This window comes from Rattus norvegicus, chromosome 4, assembly GCF_021556685.1.
Source record: "Rattus norvegicus strain SHRSP/BbbUtx chromosome 4, alternate assembly SHRSP_T2T, whole genome shotgun sequence".
Lineage (NCBI taxonomy): Eukaryota > Metazoa > Chordata > Mammalia > Rodentia > Muridae > Rattus > Rattus norvegicus.
Window position 1 is genome coordinate 178,881,017 of NC_141537.1, and position 26,954 is coordinate 178,907,970.

The 26,954-nt window shown below is 44.9% G+C and overlaps 1 protein-coding gene across 49 annotated transcripts in view; it reads right to left on the reverse strand.

Moving 5' to 3' along the window:
• Positions 1-378: 378 nt before the first annotated feature.
• The window catches only part of Sox5 (SRY-box transcription factor 5), a 955,418-nt gene continuing 928,842 nt past the window's right edge, over positions 379-26,954 (reverse strand). For 31 of the 49 annotated variants that reach the window (XR_015685240.1, XR_015685246.1, XR_015685248.1 and 28 more), the window contains 4 exons: positions 15,786-15,894; positions 13,116-13,289; positions 7,397-7,613; positions 4,982-5,645 (listed from right to left, as the gene is read on the reverse strand). Coding sequence is in view for 36 of the 49 variants with exons in the window: in XM_087655728.1 (XP_087511854.1) it covers positions 5,342-5,645; positions 7,397-7,613; positions 13,116-13,289; positions 15,786-15,894 (804 nt within the window). In the remaining 13 variants the exon portion in view is untranslated. 49 annotated transcript variants of the gene reach the window in all.

Below are 26,954 nucleotides of genomic sequence, written 5' to 3' on the forward strand. Positions count from 1 at the left end.
AAAGGTGTGTGTGCTAAGCCATTCAGAAGTGTCTGTGCTTCAGACTGCGTCTCAGGGAGGGACAATGGTTTGTGCTCTGTGTTTTATGAGCCACCATTTGGAAACTCCCACTCACACGCTGGGATAGTGTGTGTAAGAATCACAGCCGTTGTCACCCACTGCAGGGCTCTAGGGGACATTGAAGCTGTGGTCTCAGACGCAGTGACACAGGAGGGGACTTGGTGGTGGTACATTCCTGTCTTAGGAATGTCCACATTTCTCATCGTTTTTAGAGTCATGCTGTTTACTGAGGAGGAGAGGACTCCTTGGGACTTCTTTCCACCTTGTAGTAAATGAAGTTAACCTTCTCGTGAAAAAACCGCACGGAGCAACACAAGATAATAGATAAAGAACACATTTGCTGTTTTATTGATGCCTTGCACGGCAGTAATACTGAAAGGGGGAAGGCCAAACAAACAAGACAAAATGAAAACAAGAACAGAAAAGCAAAACAAAACAAAACAAAACAAAAAAAAAAAAAAAAACGAAAACAAAACAAAAAAAAACCAGGTTGGCGGAAACCCACATCTTATTTTTTTGTCTTTTTCTTTTTCCCAAGAGTACACAAACTCCTGCTTTATTCTCATTGTGGCATGAATGATAACATAAAACCCAAAAAACATGAAAATATACAACTTATATTACACTATGTTATGAACAAAATAGAAATCTATAACTCTATGTTATATTTACACGATTTCTTATTTTATTAAATTTCAAGTGAGATGGTAGTTTGCACAGACTTTGTTTTAAGCTCCAGGCATTGATTGTCTCTTCTATTTTTTTTTATTTAAATCATTTAAAAAATAACAAAATAAAACAAAACAAAACTTTTTCACTTGTGAAATCCAAACTGTCAGGAGGACTAAGTGCTTTAGAGCCAGGGGAGCCTGAATAAATACTGCCTTTAGTGGACCAGTGACAGACACTGGGGGGAGGACAGGGACCGTCAGTAGGAAACTCAGCATGTTACCTTCAACCTGTGGGACTGCAAAATTAAATACTGTGTCAACCTGGCTTAAAGAAATGTCTTTGCCCTAAGAGGCAATGAGATAGATCCGCCACTTTAAGTAGCTTTCGTATTTCTTCCTTGCGAACCTCATAAAAGTTTTATTTCACTATTAATTTGATAGACAAATATTTTTATAAACCTGTCTGTAAATATACAGTTATCACAATTCAATAATTTACCCTTCAGAGTAAAGACTGTATAGCTATCCCTTAAGTTTTTAAGTGAGACAGAGGAAAATTCTTCCGAGGACACCGTCCGACCCCCGCGTTACGGAAATATCTGAAAACACACCACAAAATGGTGAACATAATTTCCCTCAAGCAGACTAAGGTAAACTGTCCTTTAGAAGTTAAACATACTGAGCGGTCTCATTGTAGGAAACTTTACTCTCTGATCTTCATCCCCTATGGGGAGATTTGGTTCCAACCATGATACTGATGTCCAGTGGGAAGGGTTTTACAAAAAGGCGAATCTTAGCTAGAAACGAATGAACTTTCAGAGTCCACTTGACTGATTTGAGTAAAAATTACACAGAAGTGTGTGCGACTTTCTGTTTGTAACAGCTAGCCAAATTATTATTGACTTACAAAGAACTCCAACCTCCTTCTCCACTGAATGTTTTTCTTAGATTTCTATCAAACGTGACTAGTTTCAGGGGTCCCGATAACAAATAGAAAAAGAAGAAATTGGCAATGTTACTCTTCAGTTTTGGTATAAATGTGTGTGGAAGGGAAGATGGGGTGGGGGCAGAAAGACAGATGGGCGTGGCTTACAGCCACAAGCCAGGGAGAGGGAAGAAGGGGGAGGGGCTATTGGCTGAGGTTTGCCTTTCCACTTTATCTCATTCCCTCTACCATGTCTTACTTGGCTTTCGTGTGACATAGAAAGAATGTAAAGCTATAAGATCCTTTACAGAAATCATCGCCCAAGCAATGGACCCAAGGCATTATGTTGTTAGAGTCACCATTCAAAGCTCCTCCCCCCCAAGTGACTTACGTGGGCTTTAGCCTCGAGCAGAATCACTTTTGCTTTTGTGTTGTCCCCTAGGGCAAACTCTTGGATAAAACAAAGCCAACATCCACTGAGGAAAATGTCGGGACAAAGAAAGGCATGCTGTGATGGGCTTGCCTTGTGGTTTTGTCTGGGCACAGTTCAGTTACGGACATAAACTCAAAGAAACTGGAGGGTTTGGGCAGCTACAGGTCACCGTGAAGAGTTTCATTCTCCCTTCAGATAAACCAAAAGCAAACCAAAGAGGGAGTTCTCTCTGATTCACTGCTGTGTTGGGTTGGGTTTTGGCCTTGGATGCTGTCAGCAGCAATCTACCTGGAGCTGAAACAAAGTATTCTTGCCGCCCACGGTCAGGAAATGAAAACCGAAGTTGTCTCAACTGTGCTGTGAGACAGGGACCCAGCACGTGAGAGTGGAGAACCCACATCAGTCAGGAGAAGTTGGTTAAGACACAGAGAAACATATTATTTTTTTAATAACTCTGTTTTCACATTGTACGTTATAACGGTATAAAAACAAGTGTCTATTTTTTTCTTCTTATTCAGAGTGCTTTGAAACAAAACAAAAACAAAAAAATTGGCTCTAGATAATTGGTAATTAAATAACTAAAATGAGAGGAAAGAGCATAAGTTAATGAAGATTGAACACGACATTCCTACTAATTCACCCCTTCATATTAAATACCAGAACTGATGCTATGGGGGTCAAAACTGTTAACACAGAAGGAGTTATGGATAGAGAAGCAAGTGTCTGTGTGTATACACACATACAGACATATGTGTCTAGGTGTGTCTATACACACATGTAGTCCTGTGTGTGTGTGTGTGTGTGTGTGTGTGTGTGTGTGTGTGAGCTAGAAATAGAAATTAGTTTTAAATACCTAACAGCTTCCAAATCCAAAGCAGAATAAAATAGGGAGAAATAAAATAAATTATACATAATTTACTAATCTGGAAACAGCTGACTATTATTATTACTATTATTATTATCATTATTTAATCATAATTTTACACTAGCAAAAGGAGGCAATTCAAATGAAAATACAGTCATAAGAAAACAAAAACAAAAACAAAAAACCCAAAAATCCCGTGAACAGAAAACCTCTGACATGCAGGTATGTTGAGCTCCTCTAAGCAAGACCCCAAAGCAAGGCCTTCTGAGAAGAGAAGAGAAGTTTTTCTCTTCTTCCTATTTTTTGCTTATTCATGTATGAAAATCAAACTTGGGGGTGGTATTTGGCAAAACAAGAATGGACAGAATACCGGAACACTTCTAACCCCTGGCTGGGGTCGCTTGCTCTCTTAAACACAATCGTGAGGGACCTGGTGTGATGCTACAGTCTTCTGTCTACCACTGTCTTGGCCTTGTGGTTGGCGATTAGAACCACTGGTCCGGTCACTCTTGGTTATTGCTCTGAGCCTGCACTCTGCTGGCTGTAGCAATTGATCTTTAGCAGGCTCGACTTACGGTGAAGGACCACAACACTGGTTAAGGGGGTCTCTGTGTTCATCAAGAGGGACTCCATTTTGTGGCGTGGCAGTGAAATTTAACCAAATCCTGGTCCTTGGGGGCGTCAAATATGCATGGCCCACACTTGTGAAACGTAAACAGTCTCTAACCTCGTCGAGTGGAGAGATAAAAAGAAAAAAATCTTACAAAACCATCAGTTCTGTTTCCCCGTCAGGAAAGGTCGGAACAATGGAGGCATAAGCTAATTCCGTTATTTCTGAAAAATGGCAAACGGGTTCAGTCAAGACCGTTGATTGCTTTGCTCAAAAGTTTTGACAGGAAAAACAAACACACGCACACAGGCATACACACACGGATCACTAAGAAGCAAACGTCAGAAAAAGCAAATTGTCCAGGGAGAAGGAGCCTCCAGAAGCATTTGGCTGGTAGTTTCCATGTCTGTCATGTACATGCCCGTGACACAGGGTCACCAGGTCCACCCTATAATGAGCATACTAGAAACTGAAAAATATAGTTTCCGAACTTTACACTTAGTTCCATTGCCCCTGGAAGTGCAAAATCAAGGTTAAGGTTGCTTCTAAGCCCGCTTGCTCAGGAGGGGTGGAATGCTGTCCCACATGGGGGGTGTTGCTCACAATGGCCGGACATTATTCCCTAATAGGAATGCATCTAATGTACCATAATCACACACACACACACACACACACACACACACACACACACACACACACACTCACACACACGCACACAGAAATCCAAGATCAGAAAATATTTTTTTTCTCTAAATTTCTGTCTCTCTCTCTCTCTTTTCACCTGAGAACGGCACCTACAGTTTCCATAAAACAAAAAAGAAAACAAAAACAAACAAACAAACAAAAAAAACCAGAATAGAACAAAAACCAGTCTCATCAGTTGCTGGTGTGTCAGCTCTTTCCAGGGACTGTCTAAGGTTTAACACTGTCCTAACGGAAGAAGAACAAGGAGAAAGGAAGGATAAGCAAATGAAGTTGGTGATCGCTTCGGTACAAATTTGGCACTTGCTCAAAGACGTAGTGTCGTGTGCAAGGGTTAGGGGGTCTCTAAGGAAAACAGTTGCTGACTCTGTCGGGTAGAAGCAATGAAGGCAGACGTAGGCTCTTGTTTTCCTCTCCCTCCCCACCCCCGGCCCCACCCTCACACATGCCTCCATCCTGAAAGCAGACCGATCGAGAGGGCGGGGCAGGGGGCAGGGACTGACGGCAGTCTTCCCCCGGTCTGTCGGGTGCAAGATAACAATCAAAAAGCAAAGAAAAATTAACAAAAAAAGAAAAAGGAAAACCCAGAACCACCCCCCCAGAACAGAACAGAAGAACAAAACTTATTTCTTTTTAAAAATTGTCGCACAGAACAACATAACACATTCACAAGCCACTTGTTGGCACTGTGTACCTGAGTGAGGATTTTCTAATATAGAACAAACAGCCATAAAGTTTATTTAAAAAAAAAAAAGTTGATGGGTGAGACTTCAGTGCTGGGGTGTAGCAGCTGATTTACTGGCATTGGTTACCCATAGCTTATTTCGATCTCTTGTTGTCAATGACGTTTGCTTGTAGTTTTTGTTTGTTTGTTTTTTTTTTTTTATTTTTCTTTCTTTCCTTTCCGAGCCTTTTGAGGCTGAGGTCTATTTGTCAGCTGATATCCCAACTATTTAAGACTAACAGTTAAAATAACAGTCAGTGTATGAGAGAGTTAATGTGCTTGGCCACTACTAAGGATGAACCAGCTAGGGCTTCTTCAAGTCCTCAGCTCACCGCGGTCCGTTGGCCCTGATCAGTTGGCTTGTCCTGCAATATGGTTTTCGCTGTCACTCCCATAGTCGACGTCGGGGTCCTCCTCCTCCTCCTCGTACTCCTCATAAATCTCTCCGTTGATGTCCTCAGCCTGGATTTCTTCCTTGATGTGAGGCTCCTCTCCCTTCACGCCGTAAGTGCTCTGAATCACGGGCATCCCGGGCTCTGGGCTGCTGGACACGCTCGAGTGCTCTGAGGGCAGGTGAGGGGACGGCATTCCTGCCATGGCGATGGCACCGGGGTACACGACACCGGCCGTAGCGATGGGGATCTGTGCTTGTTGCCTGTCACAGAAAGAGAGGGTGAGTGTGTGCAGGAGGTCGCAGCTTTACTACCTCTGGGTCACCAAACTCAAACCAACATTCGCCCAACTAGCAAACATGCCCAGACAATGTCCTGTTCTAATGTCTTACCTGCCCACGTTTGTGCTTCATAGATATGGGGGAGGGGAGGCGCATTTAGAATTGCCATTTGATAATTAGGATAGTCCTACTTTATTATTGTTTGGAGAAAAAAAAATCTGGCACCGAAAAATTAAGCAAATTTACCCAAGACCTTGATCCCAGCTCACTTTGCCTTCGCTACGACCAGGAGGAGTTTGCGTTTCCCCCCCCCCCCACCATGAAGCCTAAAGATCATTTAAGTATGATGGGAAAAACAAATCTCTAAACTATTTGAAACTTTCAAAGTAACATTATGATCCCCCAAACATGAGAAGGTAAAGCTATCGTGTTATCCACCTGTGATGTGAAATGGCGTTAGCCCTTTGGGGGATCAGAGCCAGAGCCAGCCTCGTAGACAAGACACCCCAGAAATCACCAACACCGCTTCTATTGTCCTACTCTGTGGACTCTTTAGAACCTTTGACCTGGGAACTCCACCTTCTCAGGTTTGCACTGGACCTTAGAGATGGATTTAACTGGTCCTGTCAGGGTGGGTGCACAGGAATTCCTGTGGACTTCCTTCTCTTAGTCTTTTGTAGATTTACCATAGACTCCAAAAGTGGTGGTCTCCCGGAACCTTGTGCAGAGCACACTGGCTCTTTCAAGGGAATGGAGGGTACTCGGTGGGTACGGCCGCTCTCGCTTTTCTTTTATTATTCATCCTCCTGACTGTATTCGGAGTGGAGATTGCTCTCCTAAGTTCTCTGAATGTCAGTGTTTCAGGCGTGAGTGACTTTATCCCTGTGTGTCTTGTGGACCCCACAGTGTCACTGTAGACAGCACGCAGCACCACTGTGCATAGCCTCCCCGTGGGAAGCAGAGGACAGCATCCTTGGGGCAGGGTTAAGTTCAGGACGGAACTCTCCTGTCCATGAGCTTTCTGTGTAATCTCAACTGTATGAGATGTGTACACAGCAGTTGCGTGCATGTGTGCATGCGGTGTGTGTGTGTGTGTGTGTGTGTGTGTGTGTGTGTATGTGTGTGTATGTGAGCACATGTATGTGGGGGGAGGGGAAGATGCTCAACAATTCCACAGCATTCAGAAACATGTGATTCATTTGGAATCACTGTGAAGATTGTGCTGTCTTGGCTAAGCTGCGGTGATGAAATCTATTGTGGTTAGCACTTGCCTAGCAAGCTCAAGGCCCTGGGTTCGGTCCCCAGCTCCAAAAAAAAGAAAAAGGAAAAAAAAAAAAAAAGAAATCTATTGTGGCGAAATGTTAGAAGTCATCGAACACCATCGAGGAAGAGAACTGGTTAGATCCAGTCATGCCTCCAAGTTTCTAACTGCAAGCATAATGACAGTGTTTACTATCGGATCCGATCTGCTTTCAGAGGACTTGGGATAAAACCCAGGGGAGAGCTGGCAGCTTGCAGTGCCCCCCCCCCCCCCGACTCCCTGAACAAACGTGTATCTGCCTGTCTATTTCATATGCATGTATTTAGGACTTCATACAGGCTACAAAATAATCTTAGAAAGAAGTCTGCAGGTTCCTTTCCAAAGGTTGCTCTGTGACTAAGTAGACAAGGGGAGGATCGTCTGTTCCACCGGGACGGTGGCACCATGAGGAACAGGAAGGAAATTTCCATACCCAACGTTGAAGTACTGTCGCATTTCCTGCCTCCGATTCCGCATGATGGCCTTGTACTCTCCAATGCGCAGTTTCTTCCCATCTACCAGACAAGTGCGCTTCGGCCTGGGTTTGTACTTGTAGTCTGGGTACTTCTCCAGGTGCTGTTTGCTGAGCCGGGCCTGCTCCTCATAGTATGGCTGTTTCTCTAGGTTGGTCATAGCTTTCCAACGAGATCCTGTGGAGACAAGGAGGTTACGATGCCAATCTGCAGTGTTTCTAAGAATCCTAAAAAAAGGGGGGGGGGGTGGAGATGCCATGGAGAACAAGAAAGAAGTTGAAAGAAAATGTTGGACAAAAGCCAGAGCTATATAAACATGTTTCTGATTAGCAAGATCAACTTGAAAGGCGAGATTTCACAAGAACAGAGGTGTCTGCAAGGAATTATGCACCCAAAGGCACAAGCGCTTGGGCAATGTATTATTTTTGACTTGAATGAACAGTTTAACTAAACTCGCTTATTATGCACTGAAAAGCTCAAGGATTTCATGGGACGCAGTTACACTGCTAAACGCTCAATGTGAACTCGTCCCATGTTGCGAGTCTGACTTACTGAGTCCTTGAGTATTTCTGGGAGGGCACAGAGCTCATCACAAAAGTTCGTACGTCACGTGGTTTCAGAAACCATGGTTGTAGAAAACACTGGAGTTAAAAACGAACCCCTCTAAATGGGGGACGCGTAGGATTGGGGATGCTATGTGTGAGAGCTGTGCAAAGAATTTGGGTCCTGTGACAGCTCATTGGGTAAAGACATGGGTGGTGGCCCTGACTCCGATGGTGGGTGGAGAGAATTTACTTCCTGGAGGTAGTTCCTTAGTTTTAAAAATGACATTTTGTCATCTTGCTACTGTCCTGTGAGGTTGAGAGACAACATTCTAGCTGTTTTCACAGGCGAGAGAACTGATTTTTGCGTGCATGAAATCTCCTATCCACCATTGTGCAGATCTGACTCAGAAATGTGTGGTCTGCGCATGTGTGGTCTGCGCATGTGTGGTCTGCGCATGTGTGGTCTGCGCATGTGTGGTCTGCGCATGTGTGGTCTGCGCATGTGTGGTCTGCGCATGTGTGTACCTACTGTGATCCAGCACACACTACAAGTGCCTTAATGAATATGCACTGAGCAAGACTTTTATTTTAACTATCCCGTTTCAGAGGAAACACATCTCACAATAATCTGTGTTAGTGGTAGTGACCCCCTCTTTTTTCCCCCCTTTTTGCTGTTTTGGGTTTAATCTAACTTGGATTTATAGGGAAAAAAACAAACAAATTGGAAGTGTCCCTAAAGATAGTGTGCTAATTCTGTTTGGATGTGGTTGGATGCCTTGATTCCATCAGTGTGGCCACGTGCGGTAAGAATACCCTTGTAGTGGGTTGCTATAATCTCAAAGCCAGGCTTCAAGACCTTACTGCAAGGGGAGGCGCGCTTCTCCAAAAAGCAAGCAGCTCTACGTGGGTCGAATGTACAAATGCTGCGCCAGGGGCTGCTTACAGCTGCAGATGGCGCCTGGCCCCCTTTCTGTATCCAGCCTTAGCCTGGAGTTCCATCCTCCATCCTCGACACGTGCTGGGTGTGGCCAAGAAGGGAAAGCCAATCTGACTGCTGGGTGCTTAGAGGGAAGCCTCTCTGAAGGGTGAGGTGGTGAAGGGCAGATGTGACCACTGGTGGAAGATCCCACGGGATTCTGGAAGTTCTATAGGGAGGGGGTAGGCAAGAGGGAGAGAGAGAAAGAGCACTTCCCCCAGTTCCTGCCACTCAGTGCCCTGTACTCTTAGAGTACGAAGACCATCATCCTGAGTATACCTTGAAAAGTCACACATTCTCGTCAAGTATCATGATGGCAACAGAGAGAGATCAACTAGTGAAGCACAGGCCCAGGCCCTCCTTCAGGCATCATCTAGGGAAGAGCGTAGAGGAAGCTGTACCCCTAAACTCCGGGCAGAGCAGAAACAACGCATTGCCGAGCATGCTACCCTAGGGAGAAGAGGAGCCTTCCGTGTGAGCGGTTTTGCACAGGCTACCTTAGCAAATGTATGGGGGAAGTCTGACAGCGAATCTGTCGGAAGTATTTCAGACAGGTCGCCCCCAATCCGGACAGATTTGGGGTTTGTTTTATTCCAAACGCGACTCAGGTTAGAGTGCAAATAGCAGAGCTGCTTGCTTTCCATTCTAAAACTTGTTTGAGCAGCATGGTCAGACTGGTCGGCCCCCACACTCTTGTAAGCGCGCGGCCCCAAGCTCTGCTTCCCAGCACACTCTCGAACAGTGGCTCTCCACTGATACTTACATCACATGCTACAATGATGTTTACATTAGAACTCATAACGGTAGCAAACTTACAGTTGGAAAGTAGCCATAAAATAATTTTATCATCGCCGCGGCGGCATGAGGAACTGTGATAGCATTAGGTTTGGTTTTCAGAGCCTACTATCCGGAAACAGAATGTGGAAATCAGGAGATTCAGTTAGGCTATGGAGTATTGAAGATTTTCCCCAATGTTTTTCTAACGTATTTCGTCTCTAAAGAAAGGAACGCTTATTCTCAGAGGTAACCTGCCTTGGATTGATGGTCATTTTAATATTTTAATGTTTTCTCACATGGGTTGGTAGGACGAGAAGTAAAACTCCCTACTTTACCTCCTGATAGTCTATTTCCCCTAAGGGCACCCAGTCTTATGCTATATTCTAAACAACAGGGCCACATAATAATGGCAATTTTATTTAGAGACAGGGTCTCTCCAGGTAGCTCAGGTTAGCCAGTGTTCCTGCTTTATAAAACCCCAAGTGCTGGAATTACAGGCACGCACACTCCCACGACTCAAATTACATATTTATATGTTCATAATTGTGAATTAAGGTAGCATAGGTGCAAACTTAGGGTTGCAGAGTCTCAGTTCTACCTTGGGACCACACAGTCTCAGTTTGGAGGCAAATCCAGTTTACATCTTTAATTACTCCTCTGGGTGGGGATAGCCAACTGGGGGTGGCTTCACCTTGGTCTCCAGAAACAAGAGCTGTTGACTGCGGGTTCCCATAAAGAGTCAGGTAGCAAAATGCTAGCAAAGACACAGAGGTAGTCCACCATGTCCCCACAAAAAGATGAAAACAGTTACTTGGTTTGGTTGGTTTGTGCCTGCAACTGTGTACAAAACAGAAAAAGTGGCTTGCTGTTTTCAAAGGGTGGGCTGTTTGCAAGGCAAAGGAAGAGACCATGGGGAATGCCTTCTGATAACAAAAGAGTTGTCATTCGCAATGAAAAATATTTGATGCTCAAAGTCAGAGAAAACGAGGAGCCCTTTTTTATTTTTTCAGCCTCTTCCTTCCGAGTCTGGCAGGAGGCTCCAAGAGGAGTGAGTGAGCTGGGCGGCGATGTCATCTCTATGGGGCATGTAATGAATTTGCACATTTTACTCCGACTACTGTATATCTAATCAGGAAAAGATGTCCCCCAATCCCTGATCTCGAGCCAAACAGTAAAAGGTGATTCCTTATGTTAACAATTTCAGCAGAATGGCTTATTAAAACCAGATTTTAGGGTATTATAAAATGCTTAGAAGCCCTTTAAAATGTCAACTAGGATCCCCAGAGACTACATAAAATGTCAACCCCGTTCGAGCGCCTGTTTTAAGCAGAATGAATTAGCAGCATGCTGTCGGAGGCTGTTATCCAAAACAATCGGCAAAGAGAAAAACATCAGGCCTTCTTTCCACTTTTCTATGAGCTAGGCCACTCAGAACCATCGTGTGGCTATTTGAAGGTTTTATATTTATTTAAAGCTGTGACTAAATATCGGGCCACCCCCCCCCAAAACTTCAGTGTTTAATTTTTGGGTGACTAAAACTGCTCTGTGTCTAATTACTACAGCTGTATCATAAAGGCCTGGGGCCAGAGCCATCTGACACATAGACTGTGACAGCAGAGATCGTATGGGGAGCCTTGCCTTAAGTCAGCAAGGATTTTCCTAGCCACTCAGGGCTGTACCATAGAGACTCTTTACTTCATTTCCTAGAAAAAAAATGATTTGCCTTTTAAAAAACCTTTTAAGGTCTTTAACTCTCTGTGTGTATGCCTATGATTGCATTTGCCCATGGAGCCCGGATGAGGGCCTTGGATACCCTGGGCCTGCAGTTGCAGGTGCTGTAAGCCTCCCATCTTGAGGGCTGAAAACCTAACTCAGGAAGAGCAAGTGTCCTTAACCGCTAAGCCACCTCTCCGGGCCGTCTGCTTTTTGTAGAGCAAAGTTTGAGCCAGTGAGAAGGGTTTGGCACCAAGCTCACTTATCAAGTATTTCCAAATAAAGCACGTAGTGGCGTGTCCCAACTTGGCCAGATGTGGTCCTAGCGTTTGGGAGGCAGTGGCAGGCATATTTCCGTGAGTTTGAGGCTAGCCTGGTCTACAGTAAGTTCCAGGACAGCCAGCTGCATAATGAGACCCTGTCTTAAAAAAACCAAATGTGAATAATTGGTGAGGAGGAGAGGGTGGGGCAATTAAAGGGATGAATAGGTCAGAGATGGTATGGACAATTAGGGAAATCTGTTCCAGCTCTTTCCCTTCTGGCACTGTACTTTGTATAAATGTGTTCTCAAACGTAGGAGTCCCGCTTCTGCAAGGGACGCCACATGTCCTAATCTTTCAGACTCCATGCATGTCTTCTCCTGAAAACTATTTTAGGAGAAAACATTAGGGCACACGCCTGTAAGTGCATGCATTCTCTATATGATCTGATCGGATTGCAAGTACCTTGTGACCTGGGGGGCATCTACTTACTGCCTTTGTTGAGGATATGGGATTATGAGTAGAGAAGAATGCACTTAGTTACTATGTGTAGGCAGCCAGTTCTTTAATGCACCCTCAAAGGTATCTCTTTATAATGTCCGTGTAATTCCAAGAGCATCATGAGTTTTAATTAGGTAGTTTAGGTGTGTGTTGCTACTTATTTTGCGAGGCCTAATCGTCTCTGATGGAGCCAGGTGTGTTCACTCCGAACTCTTATTGTGAGGGAACGGGCAGTGTAAAATAGGTCTTGTCGCTGTAGTGCATCGTGCTAGCTGGAGATGAAGGTGAGGATATTGATGTTAACAGAGTAATGGTGAGGTCAAAAAAATGGAGAATGGAGCCTTCATCTGCCTTCAGCTCTGCCGGGCCCTTGCCTTAAACCATTCTACAGGTGCCCTCCCTAGCCATCTCCTTGAGTGTTTGAATGTCTGTGCTTTGGGGTAAAGGTGTACCTTGTCTTCCTGTACACTGGGAGCTGTGGTGGTAGGTACAGCTGCTTTTCAGGTCAATGCAAAAGTATGCCATGTTCCTAAGACATACCAAAAGCACAGTAGTCTGCGGGGTTACTGAAAGTAAAGGAGTGGGGTTCCGGGTCCTCTGTCTTCTCCTCCTTCCCCCAGCACACGGTGCACACCAAACAGAACTTCGAAATTCTCATGCTTCTTCAAAGGAGGACGAGAGAAGGACAAGACCTGCCTGTCCAGTTCACAGATGAAATCACGGGGTGCTTTCTTGTCCTCTGGGCCCTCAGTGATGGTGCTACTATTGTGGAATATTGGCAGAAGGCAAGACAAGAGCAGCCTGCCTTCCACACCCATCATCTTTCTCTGAGAGCAAGAGACAGCACAGAGCAGCACAGCACGACAGGTCTCCCCGTCACTCTCCCGGTCCTCTGCAACCTCCTTACCCAGTATCTTGCTGATGTTGGAATTGTGCATGTCGGGAAAGGCCTGAAGGATTTTCCTCCGTTCATCTTTCGCCCACACCATGAAGGCATTCATTGGACGCTTTATGTGCGGCTCATTGCTACCGCGTCCCCTGGATTCCCTGTAAATTCTCGACTCTGAGACTCCAGCGCTTCCTGGAAACAGACAACAGCAGCACTTACGTCAGTGTTGGGGCTTTGGCAGGGCTCCTCCTGGATCACTGTTTTCTTAGGCTATTAAAATATCGGAAAACGAAAAGTACTTTTGATAATGGTACTCGTCGTTCCCGAGACAGATGCCTCCCTTAGGAAGTACCCGCGATAAGCCTGTGGTGGCAAATGTGTTTGTGTTTCTAACATAGTTCTTGTCTCTTCTCGGGTTTTCGAAGGACCGTGGACGGTCTCAACACTGACTTTTCAGAGTGTGGAGAAAGCTGGGGCATACATACTATTTTTGGAGTCTATGGGGAAAGGGGCGAGTTAGTCTCTGAGTGCACCATTACTGCGGAAATATGACAGATGTAAAGAATCTGGTGAGAGTATGAACACTCAAGGGTCCGGCACGGTGGGTTAGGAGGCAGAGCCACTGTGAGGACTTGAAGTCTCTGAACCCCGCTTTTGTTTCTGAGGACACATCAGTAAGAACATGTTAGATAGAATTCCAGTCAAAACAATATAAATTTCTCCCTTTAATGTGGTGGGTGTTTCTTTTCAATCATTTGTCAGTCTACATAATGACTGCTGTCTATCTTACCCACAAAAGGCATTGGATAGTTGGAAGAAAAGAACCAATTGATGTGTATATTACTATTGGTTCTTAAAAAGCAAAACAAAACACATGTACACGGAGTTTTTCTTTCCCCCTTAAGATGCTAAGTTACCAAAAGAGAGAAATCGATGGTTGCATTTCAGATATCAAGGCGGCCACCGATGAAGAGGGACCCCTCCTCCCTACACTGAGCCCCAGGAAGCTGCATGCTCCCTCCTCTGGCCTTGTGTGACTTCCTAAGGTGTCTCCTGCAGAGTATCCCTTAGCTAAGGAGTAGATGTGCCTGAGTTCAGGCAGTGAGAAGGCGGGGAGCCTAGAAACAGGGCATCCTGCAGCTAAGACTTCACTGTAATCATTGTCAATCAAGTGAAAAAACAGCATAAAGCAGAATCTGGACATTTCTAAGGACCCGTACCTCCATCAAGACCATGTCTCTTCTTTTTTAATTTCCTCCATCTGTATACCTTAGTCAATCGGAGGAATCGGTAAGGATTCAACAAAACAGCACCTTTCTAGAAGCATGGTTCATAGCCTGGCACCTCTCTACCAGCATGCATGGTTCCTGCTCATCTGTTCCCTGCTCCTTGCTCAAGGTAGACCAGAAGCTACTTTGCATGTGAGTGCCGCTATTAAATAAGACAATGGCAGCACAATCTACTTTGACACAGTGCTTATTGCCAGAGTGGGCTTGATCATGAGAGCCTAACTTAAAATTGATGAAATGTGTTACATCCAGCAATTGCCTCTCAGATTGACAGACAGCAGTTCTAATGCACAGCCGCATCCTCCCGAAATGTGTTTGTAACTAGGTAATGATCCCGGCCCATCTGCTGTTTCCGGTTCTTACACCTTACGGCAACATAAGCCACGAGAACAGCGGTGGGGGGACTCCGTCAACTCTAAAGAGGCTCTTCGTATGCACGTAGGCCAGGTTTATTCTGGGAAGGGGGAATGGCTGCAAGACTGTGTGTTTTTCTGGCTCTCCATTTGAACGAGTTCAATGGGGACAGGATCCTGGGATTAGATATTGGAGCTTGGCTCGCTTTTGGCTGCTGAAAACCTTGATGACCAGAGAAGAGTGGGTGCTAAAGAGTCACAGGGATCCCCCTCTTCCTGTTTGAGTCTCAGTGGTTTGCCGAGATTGAGTCTTTCCCAGCCTGCAGCAAGGTTGGACCCCTGAAGTCCTAAAACACACATGTTACCTGATACCAGAAGGAGAACCCAGGAGGGTTCTGTAGAAGAGAAACTATAGCTTCTTCCTATGCTCTCTTTGCTGTATCATCTGAAGTGGGCATCAGCCCAGCTGTCAGCTGTGCTGTCTGAAGGATAGGAGTGTGTGGCTTCTGTGCTTAGAGTGCTGTCTAGATGCTGGGTCAGAGTAAGTTTCTGTCACTGGGTAGGCAGTGTAGCAGGTAAGGCTGCAAAATGCCAGGAAAAAAATGTCCAGGACATGTCCTCTGAACTGTGTGCTTAGCTGACGATTCGAGTTGCAGAATGAGCTGATAGGGAGCTCTACACCGTTTGGTGTGCAGGAATTAAGGGGGTGAGAGGCAGGCTGGCTTCTAGACAAGGATATTTGCTTTAGAGTTACATCATCTTAGACCTTAGTCCTGCCTCTGGCACTTACAGCCCCCTGATCCCCGGGGGAACGACTCCAAACCACTGGGGTCCATCTTCTTGTCTGAGGCGGCACTGACAGGTCCTGTTAGGGTAGAAGGATGAGTGCTGGGCGCACTGTGACCAAGCAGTGTGTGTGTGTGAACCCCCACTGGGATGGCCAGGTAGGCAGCGACCTTTCCGCCTGTTCTTTTGGCTGTTTTAAGCAGCTCCAAGTCCACCCTCCCACTTCGTCCTGGAGTATTAAGTGAGTAATGGCCACAAACCGTCAGAATCCCCACTCATGTTGAAATCCATCATTCCATGGCTAAATTTCCCTTCTTCATTCTGTTTAACTGCCAACTGCTGAGTCAGGCTCTCCAGTGTTGTTTTTTCCTTAAAAAAAAAAATTTAAAATGAGAATCTTGACCCTATAATTATTCAAAGGCTTTCCTCCCCTTGGGCCATATATAATAAGATTGGCTTCTGGGAGACATGGGATATTGGTATACTCACCTTTCCATGTTCAACACAGCACACGAAGGCCGTTAAGGAAATAATCAGTAGGGGTTTGGACTCTTTTCGAACCCTACGAAAGCCTTGGCATTTGGGTTTTCTGTACCTAAAGGAGCTAGGTTGCGATCCTGGGAGAAAAACCTTTCCCAGTCACAAAATGCACACAGTGTTTTCCCATCAGCAACCTGTTCTGTATTTGCAAAGGCTGACTCGTTTTGGTTCAGACAGTAGAGGTATAGAAGTGGTTCTGAGGCTTAAGAGAAAGACTTCCAGTATTCGGGTGACCAGCCCACAGAAACAGAACTCAGAGAAGCACCCGCCAATCTCTACCTTCCCAAATGCCTTTTTCATTGATCACACCGGGGGTGGGGGGGGGTAAGGAAGGCACTCAAATATTCAGCACTAATTGCTTGTCAAGGCTTCATGCCTCCCATAGAAGTGGCCTGTTACTTAGGCCACAATTCGATTTGGATTGTTCTGCCAAAATATTGAGTTGGTGAATTTTCGGAGATACACATAGACATAAATTAAATCTCAAAGTCATCTAGTCATTTAAAAACATGCAGTACGTGGCTTACATTTGTGGGGAACACGGCGTTAAAAACGAAATGATGTTCAAGAAAAACATAGTGCTTAGTCTCGCCCACACAAGATATTAAATTGCTTCCAAATTAAGAAAATGGCCAACTTTGAAAACAGGAAAAAGCATGCAGGGAGAGGCTGCTGCCCCTCTCAAGTTTTCCAGCCATGCTCTTTGGGTGATGCGGATCCAAGACAGCTTCATGAAGGGCAGCCACTGGCTTCTGCGGCCTTCGCTCAGGTCTCTTGCTAAGCCACCAGAGTGTTGGAGAGAGCTTGTCACTAACGGCACTGACGGATCCCAGACACCTCAGAAGTGCTACCCACAATAAGATGTTCACAGAACACAGACAACTATGGAAGATCATTGTCTTACGGGAGAGAGAGCCCCCAGCCAATGCAGTCACAAGGAATTAATGAAGTACTAGAATCCTCAGTACAGTACAGTCTTTGTCTTAGAAGACCTTTGACAATAGTACAATTGTAAGAACTGGATTAAAATTTCTCTCAAGTCTGTGGCCTTGGAAGTCTGGACTCTATTCATCAGAGTATCTGATTTGACAGGAAAACTAGCAGATACAAGAGGACCTGGTCCACAGTCACTCCCACAGAGTCACCCCCAGCAGTCATGCTGAAGGGAGTACACTCTGACCCAGTTTGTTCTGGGGTTTTGATTGGTATTTTTCACAGCTTTGTAACCCCTGGATTTCTTCCTTTCTTTCTTCCTTTTTTCTTTTTTATGCCTGAGGGTGTCTGCAGCAGAATTCAGAAGTTCCAAGGATACTAGCTTAACAGTCTGTTTTCATAATAAGGGTAGCCATTAAATGTGCCCCTTCACATATACAAGTATACTTTACACATGTATGTACACACACACACACACACACACAAACACACACACACACACACACACACACACACACACACACACACTGACCTCCACCAACAACATCCAAGAGTGTTCCGTTTGAAGAAAACATGACAGTACTTCTTTGCAGAAGGGGCCATGCATATATAATACCTTTCAAATTTTGAATTTTTGATTCAACAGTCAGAAGGGAAATAATACTATATATTATCTAAAGAATACTTTGTTTGGATTGAAAGTTTTTCAAAAGAGAAATAGCAAAATGGAGGCAGGGAGTCAAATGACTCTTTTCTCACAGTTGCCAAAGACCATCAGAAAAACACTGACAGTTACATTGTGATTCATAACAGTAGCAAAATTAGACTTACAAAGTGACAACAAAAATAATTTTTATGGTTGGGGGTGATCTTAAAGGGTCACAGAAGTAGGAAGGTTAAGAACCACTGCTGTAAAGGGACCGACATGGGTGCTATCTATCATGTCTAAGACTCAGAGATTTGGGATCATACCCTTTAGTTTTAACACTTTCTTTTACATAACCCTATATGCATATGTTCTAATATTGCTGGGAATAAGAAGAGTTTGGCTTTCAGTCCTCAATAGTATCAGCGTCAATGAAGTAAGAAGAAAAACATAAGGAGTGGGAGGAGCAGGAGTGGTAGCCCGGGCCTGGTGATTCCAGGTTGTGGGAGGCTGAGGCTATCCTGAGGCACACAGTAGGAGTTAAGGTATCTGGGGGTACAGATTCAGGCCCTGTCTCTCTTTTGAACAAACCAGGGTCAAGAAGATAGCACAGAGGTAGTTGAGAAGATGCTAGAAATCACACACACAAAAGTCTGGGGAACTGAAATGTTGATAGATAAGGATAATTTCCTGCCCACTTGATAAACTTTTTCCTCCCACTGGATATCATTTGATATCAATGATAAATTTCATAAAATTGCCACGGCATGCCTCAGTTTCATGGGCAGTTTTCTAAACCACGCGTGCGTGGTACTTAGGCTTTTCTTGGCTCTTAATACTCTTTAGAAGAGGATCTGAAATCTCCCAACCCTCATGCACTTAGAAAGAGCAGCAGCAGCAAGGCACGGACCTTTAAAAATGCTGGCCAAAGCTCTTTCCTGCCAGGCACATCGCAGAGTCGATGAAAACAATTCCACCAAAGTGGTCAAAACTGAAGTCTGTTGCAAATACAAGTAGGAGCCAAACAAGGCGACCCATATACATCCCTCTTGATTAAAAAGGAGCAATTGGACGGCAACCAGGTCTCTTTTGGAAATAGACTCCTATTTGGCTAATCAAGTTTCATGTAAGTCTGCAGGTTTGTAAGGGGAAATGTGAGGTCAGTTCAAGATTCTCTGGGACTTTATCTGATTCTATGTTGTCCTGAGGGAAGGTCAAATGATTGTGTTCTGCTGAAGAATAGGAAGGTATGCACTGCAATCCTGGCCCTTGGGGAAAGAATCGCAAATCCAAGGACAGGCTGCTCGAGGTAGTGAGTCCCAGGCCAAGGGAGGACAAAACAGTCTTGATCTCAGAAAACCAAGGGAGTAAAAGAAAGCCACCCATCTAGACCAGATGGCTCCAGGGACCGACATGAGTAATTTAAAAACTCTTCTTAGTCTTCGTGGTCACCTTGTGAAATGGCAGCTGGCCTGTGACTCCGCACGAAGCCTTCCCTCTGGCAAACGTAATGGAAAAACGGCATTGAACTGCTTGCATATGACACCGGACCCTGTTGGAACCCAACAGGAAGGCCAAAACATACCTATCCTTTCTGTCGGACTGGCAGAGGTGACCAGGATTCACAGCGAAAGGGACATATTTGAGAAGAGAATGTCTTTAGATAAGTCGCTTAAGAAATCTGGGTCCCAGAGCCCAAATTTTATAATGGGATTTAAATGAAAGACAGATTCTCATTAGCTTACACATGTTTAAGAAAATTATATTTTTGACATTATAAAGAAAACTTTGTGGGGAAAATGCTAAAGAAAAAAAAGGCAGTGCCAAACACACAGGGAACACAGGAACGGTTATGAGCCACAGTGTCCTATGGTCAAAGTAGAAAACATCTCTGATGAAAGTAAGATTTGAGTTCTTTAAAAAATGATTTGCATTCCCTCTCTCCTTGTGTATCATCTACAGCAGTATATTTACTTATGTTTTTCTTATTTCCTTTTCATAATTAGGAATGAGCTCAATTTCATCTTGGTTAACTCAGTAACTTTCTTCCGTTACTATTACGTCAAATTGCACAGAACAATTGAACAGTCACAAAGGTCAGAGCGGCCATCTTCGTTGATCTTTCAGGGTGCAGTCAAAGCAAAAGAGAGCACAAGGTGGACCTGACTGAACACAAGAGTCTTTTCTTTAGTTCTCTGGTCTTAAATTAAACAGTGCATGGAGAGATAGGTTCCCTGACTTCTCTGAAATCAGGATTCCTATGGCAGTGAGCCTTGCCCCCCATCAGGCATGCAGACCCAAGGAGTGAGCTGGGCTGTGGATCAGCCACCATAATGAACATCTCTGCAGTGAAGTGCACAGAGCTACACACAATAAAAGGCACAGGCATGTAATGACAAAACAGAGTGTTGTCCTGGTCACAGCTAAACCCCTCTGGCTATGCTACCCTACTCCACTTTTATGGTCTCCTAATTTTCTAGTGACACAGAGAATAAAGAAGTAGCAAAATGGGGAGAAAAAAAAAGGATATTAGTCCTCTAATTATGTGAGCCTCGCAGTCCACCAGAGACATTAGACGTTAATCATAATGTCATGACTTATCAGCTGGGAATGTCTTCATCGGCTTAAGTGGAAGGCTAAGACGCTATGTGGATGTCCCACCCCTCGACTCTCAATGAAGGAGCTATGTGGATGTCCACCCCCTCAACCATCAGCTCTGTTCTTGCATATTGATAGCTCTCTGCTCTATAAAATCACCGTCCACCCACATAAACTAACAGCACAAATGTGAGAAAAGACTTTTTTGTAAATTATGTATAAATTACATATAAATACACACACACACACACACACACACACACAATGTACACTAAGAAACAAAAATCTTTCTTCCAACTTCAACAGACACATTTAATAGAGTATGGTAAAAATCTGTGGAAGATTTAGCTTCTATCTTTGTTAGATTATGTACAGACACTCTGTGAATCCTGGGCTCTGAACCCTTGACAAACAAGGGAATCATAGATGTTTATGGGCCTGCCAATCAAAGGTCAGAACTGTGTCTGTGTGTTCTCCAGTCTAGTTGGGTAGAAAACTAGCCCTTGCCAATTCTGCCCTGTTCAGTTTGAGATTCGGGGTTAAGTTTTGTCATACATCTGATCTGCTTTGAAATCTGGTAGCCAGCTTCATGGCATCTTTCTTGACGTATAAACTTGCCTCTAAACTCACTGGTAACGTAGTCATCAGGAGACCAACTGGAAAGACATGCTTCTTTACAAAGGACCTGAGGCTCAAAGTTGATGAAAAAGGCAGAGAAAAATCACGGTTTCTCTGCAAGATTCTAAGTTCAGCTTAACAATAAAAATCTCAAGATGGTGACATGATTTATGGAGACGACTTATAGGTCCCTATTAATAATTTAAAAATTAATTGTAAAATGGGAGATGGGGTTTAAAAGGGTGATGAAGAACATTCAGAAGCTTATGGGAAACAATGAACTGATTCGTCATGAAAGAGGAACATTGGGAAGTTGAACCCACACACTTGATGCTTCAGAACCCATTGCTCCGGGTAGGCAACACGGTAATGGCCTGGGACCAGAGTATGTGTGGTCAGACTAGTGGGCCTACGAGAGCATTTCAGTAAGAACTGGGATAGAGGAAACTGAGGCGAAGGGGTGAAGGGTGGCGATGGCTTAGGTCCGGCTCTGACTTCTCAGTCTCCCCGATTGTCAGTGTCGAGAATGTGTAAAGGCCTTGAAGAAGAGGGAAGAGGTGGCAGTGGGTGCCTTCAATGCTGTAAGAGGCTTCCTGTTTTTGGAGACCTGAGACGTGTTCTTGGAGAGGCACAGAAACTCGGTGGTATGTGGGCAACAGAGCACTGATCAAATGTTATCAACTGTCCGGAGAAAGACACAGAATGCAGAGTTCCCTGACTGATGGAGCTGTGTCTACTGAACGCCTGGGTGTTGGACAAGTGACTACCTGTAAGTCAGAGATGCCCAGGGGGTAACCAGGGTCATGCATCGAATTGGGTTGGGGTTCTTTCCTTGTCTTTGAATCTTAAATGCTTTTACGACCAACCTGGCTAAACTCCATGTGGCAGACATAAAGTCCTTGGAACAAGCGTATACACATTGGTACATTTTCTCTAACTGTAATTTCTCAAATGCTACTCAGTAATACTCTTCGACCTTATAGGCAGGCGCTCCACACAGATGGGAATGTTTCAGGGAAACATAATTTCTAAGTTTTATAATCATTGTCACAAATTCAAGGAATAGGTTACAAACAAAACAAATAGTGATTATTCAGATCTATTCTGTGAGGACATTTACGGACTTATGCACTTCATAAAAAACACAGTTGGATACCCACGTCTAACAAGACTAATTTATTCCTTGACACAAAAGCCTACTGCCGGACAGAGGGAAGCACCGTGGTAGTCTGAGTGTGCCACTCACGGAGGAAAAGTCATTCTGAGGATTGTCAAAAATCAACAACTTACAGGGACGCTGAACAGGAGAACGGGTGCACTGCCGCGCAAAACCGCAGCACGGCTCACTCACCATCCTGGAGCCTGCGCCGAGGATGTGAGGAAGAGCAGGGGCAAGACTGAGATACGAGACGTGAAGAGTCTGTGTCCACTGCCAGTCAGGGCATGGCTCATGACTAAGAGGAGGTCTGCTGTTCTGTCACACTGTGGGCACACATGTGCTATTCACCATGTCTATGGAGAAGAATTAGTGGGAGACATACAGGTGGCCAACAAAAAGAAGTAATAGAATTCCTGATCTGCGTAAGACATCTGGTGGTTGTGCACTGGGCGCGTGCACACATGCACATATAGAATTAGAATGTTGTGCGATGATAACTGTTTTATATACACAATGGTGCCTCAGTCGCTGGAGTACAAAAATATACTGGGGTTTTCGCTTACATTTTTTTCCCCTTTCCGTGGAAGAAGAGTCATGAAGCTGTCAGCGATCTTATAAATGTGACCTAAGTATCTGGCACTTACTTCGGTTGGATAAACTGTTTTCTAGAGTCATCGGGGGATGGTCCAGAAACGCTGGATCTGATAGATGGGAACAGGCACACTGTGGTTATAGTTCACTTTTCAATTATGCATGGTAGTTTTAGGTGAAGAAAGATTGGGATGTATACTTAAAAATCCCATTTTAATGAACAGCAAAAACTTCCCTCCATATTTTACCAGAACAGCTGGGAATGCACTGTAAATAAGACTAGGCGTATTCCTGCTGGTGTCGTGGTTCTCGTTCCTTAGGACAGAGCCCAGGGAGGGAGACAGGAAGAGCTAAGAAGGAAGGGCCGGGAAAAACAAAGATGGCTCCAAGGCATCTGCTAACTGCGAAGATGCTGGCTTCTTACATTTAGCTGAGCACACAGGTACCACGTGCTTTCCTAAAGTCCTTGGTGGTCCATTGGAAAAAAGAGATGGATGTCAAAGGATGGAGGTCCCCAGACTGATCTGCAATCTGAGTCCCTCCAGGCTTCCCAAATGTCCTTTTATTTTTTTTTCTTTTCCTCTTCTCTTTTAAAGACTATGCATGAAAACACCACAGATGTGAAGGTTCAAAACACTAAGGGGGGTGGCCACGAGCCATTACTGTCCCCACAGCTCCGTGGGCAGAAGCAAGGGTTGGTAAGAGAGGGAAGAGCTGTGTCTGTGAAGATCTGCCATAATTGCTAGCCTTTCAATGTTTTCCTAATAGTTTTACTTCACGTTGGCACGACCATCTTAGGAGGGTCCATAGAGAATGTATCTGCTACACACATGGGCATTTATTTTTATCTCTATCGTCCCGTGAGAGCGCCTTAAAGAAGAACGTGGTTCTGAGGAGGCTGAGGGAAGGTTGGGAAGAGGAGAGTACTCCTGATAGATGAGGTTTGTGGGAACATCGACAAAAGCCAGTCTTTACTCAACAACCTTGAGGGAACCTACATAGGGGAATTATAGTCCCTTGGTACAGACACATGCCGTTGACAATTTGTGATAGATTCTTTTCACCTATGTCTTGCTTTACATTCTCTTCTGGTACCTACAATGTCCTCTACAGAATGTTGCCAGGAACGTGATGATTAGTGTCTGCTCGGTTCCCCTAACACAAAGAGAGAGTTCAACCACCAGGATGGCAGGGCGGGAGTCCCTCCGAAAACCCAGTGCGGTACACCCTCGGAGACTTATTTTACCGGGCCACTCTGCCCTAACCTTTCTAGCCAGAATGATGTAAAGAACACAAGACTCCTCTGTTTGAAAACACGCACAGCTTTTCTAGGCTTGGAAATTAAACCATAAAAAGTTTACTGAAAAAAAAAAACCCTTTAAAAAGCTCCTTAAAAACTCACACCATAATTGCTCCCCACCAAGCGTGGGCACTTGCTAGCTGCATGCAGTGGCACTGTGACAAATGTATCAAAACGGAGTGCAGGCTATACTAAGAGAAAGAAAAAGCCTTCCACTGGCCATCTGTGAAATAAGGCATGTGGCCATTAAATGCAGGGGCTGTAAATATACACAAACTCCGTGAAGCAAATGGCAAAAAAAGGACCAAACTTCAAACTCAAACAAATCAAAATGTTTAATGCATAGTTACCACTGCTGGAGGAAACAGCGCTGATCTCTGCGGTCTGTGGACTCGGCGTGTATTTCAATTAAATACCCCCCACCCCGCCCCGGAATGGAGGGGAGGGGGTGGGGGGTAGGGGGTGGGGGGGGGGAGAGAGAGAGAGAGAGAGAGAGAGAGAGAGAGAGAGAGAGAGAGAGGGAGAGAGAGAGAGAAATGAAAAGATGCAGAAGAAAAGCATCTGGAACAAAAGGTTGTGGACGCACCGCACTCCATTTCCTGAGACAAACAGCCGCGCCAGTACCTGGCACCAGTCTGTCAGGGGTGTCGATCAGAGTTATTGAAAGGCTGACAGGCAGGATGATGGATGGCTGGTGATGACATAATACCGACTTGCCTGGTTTTTTTTTTTTTTTTTTTTGGTTCTGGTCTTTTGAAAACTAGCTGTTCTGCACTGATAATATTCACTGAAGGGTTTCCTTCCTGCTCCTGTCCCCTAAGAAGGGATCTCTGGCTAAGACGTTGAGGATATGAAGGGTCTTTTTCAATGGAAAACAAAAGGGAAACCTGAGATTCAGATGGTGTTGCACACATAGAAAGCCTGATGATCACATGCCCAGGTGGCAGGTCCCTACCCCGGACAGAGACTCCCATCAGGAACAAAGTGGCAGACACAGCTCCTCCCTCTCTTACAAAACCCTTCAGGCTTTTATGTGACTTTTAATGAAAGTCACCAAGTCATTAAATACCAATGTAAAGATTAAGGTACCACAGATGCACTTTCGTACAAAAAAAATCACTATTTGTGTTACTTTTGTTACTTCAGTTGTTCCTGGGCAAACTCTAAACACAGGATCGCAAAGATCAGGTTCATCTCCCTCTCTTTCCTCTCTCTACTGCTGTCTCTATCCCGCATGCATGCACACACACTGTATGCACAACACACACACACACACACACACACACACACACACACACACACACACACACGGCTAATGAAATCCCCTGATTTACAGATGCAGGCTTATAAGACTCTCCCTCCCTTCTTCCCTCCTCCACAAGGCTTACAGACCATGTCTACCTCCTTTGCAAAGCTATTCTCTAACAATTGACAAATGCAGTCCTAATTTGGCCTCTCTGATTCATTTTAGCTCACAGCAATATTTACAACAGCCATCTAGAGACCATTAACTGAAGCATCTTCCACTGAATGGAGGACGCCTGTACTCCTTCCCGCTCACTGTTTCAGAGGACAGCCCCCAGCTCCGAGTCTCACAGGCCTTTCCCTTATCTCTGGGAAGGAGCGTGTATCAGATAACTCTGGTAGATTCACTGTGTCAGTTTCTGGAGCGCGGACACCCGCTCGTCCCATCCATCAGACGGCTGGCGGAGCGTCCGTGAGGAGTGATGGATGTGAAATTATTGCTGGGGTGCCGTGAGACGTAGTCACTGCATTTGTAACTAATGCTCTCACACCACACGCCCCCCCCCCCCATTATTAGACATCTGCATTAAGTCTACATTGGTCACTGTCATTTCTGGTTTGTTATCCTGTTAAGGGGAGGGAAAAGGGTTGGCAGCAATGGATTAGAAGCTGGTGAGAGGAAAAGACTCTGAGTGCCACCGTAACAACATTAACCTGTTTGCGCATTGCCCTGTGTCTTCTTGGGAGCGCCTCTTATGAATTTGACTCCCGTGGCTCTCCAGTGAGTTGTTACTTCAAACGGGCACAGGACTGCTCACCACGGTCACCTCGCTCTACACAAAGTGGCCAAGGATTTTTCTTGAGCTTCAGAGGTATTCCCCGAGCAGCCATTTGCATTGTCGACTAATTCCCATTGTGTCCAAGTATCGCTCATAGACCGTGGGAGTGCAGACCATGTTTGGTGAATAAGTTCTCAGCTTCAAGAAATAAACGCATGCGTTCCCATGCTTACTTTCCTTGTTTTACATGCATAACATGGGACAAGCAGGACAGAAGTCTGCCTTAACAGGTTTGGAAGAAACAGGGGTTCTGACCCATCATTGAGTGATGTTTCCCTGTGTTTTGATTTACTGACTTTTTGGGAGTCACGGGTGAGCTATAAGGCCAGGTTGTGCAGTGCTGGAAGAGCTAAAGGCAGGGAGGGGCCTTGAGGATGAGCCCAGCCTGGTAGAGGCAACATCTGAGTTGCCACGGCATTTGTGTGGCGTTGCTGGGATGGCTGTTGCCTTTTCCTATCTAATACCTACGTGACAGTTCTTTTTACTAAGTTCACCTTTGGTTTCAAAGTGCCCCTTGATCTTGGGAGGAAGGTATTATCTAATCCCATTACAGAATCCCATTACGTTTGTGGCCAACGTAAAGCAGTGTGCTTGTTCTCGGCCAGGAGTTTCCTCACATTCATATGACCCACCTCTAGCCAACAGGATGTGTGTGGAAGCGAGCAGGCAGATGGAGGAGCATGTGAGTGGAGAATGGGTTTAGCAAGGAGAAAGTGCGCCCTTCCCTAGGGTAGGTACACCAACTCTCTTGTGACCCAAAGGGGGAAAAAATGGAGAGTCACAGAGATTTCAACCCAGATGTCATGGAGCTGATAAAGAAAGGGTGAGCGACCTTACATCTGAAGACTCTTATCTGCTGGTGGTTAAAACCCTTTGTTTGTGTTCCTATACTCAGATTTCCTCTTGTTCATTGAGAAACATGTTCCAAACAGACACGACAGAGTGCGGTTCACTCTTCCC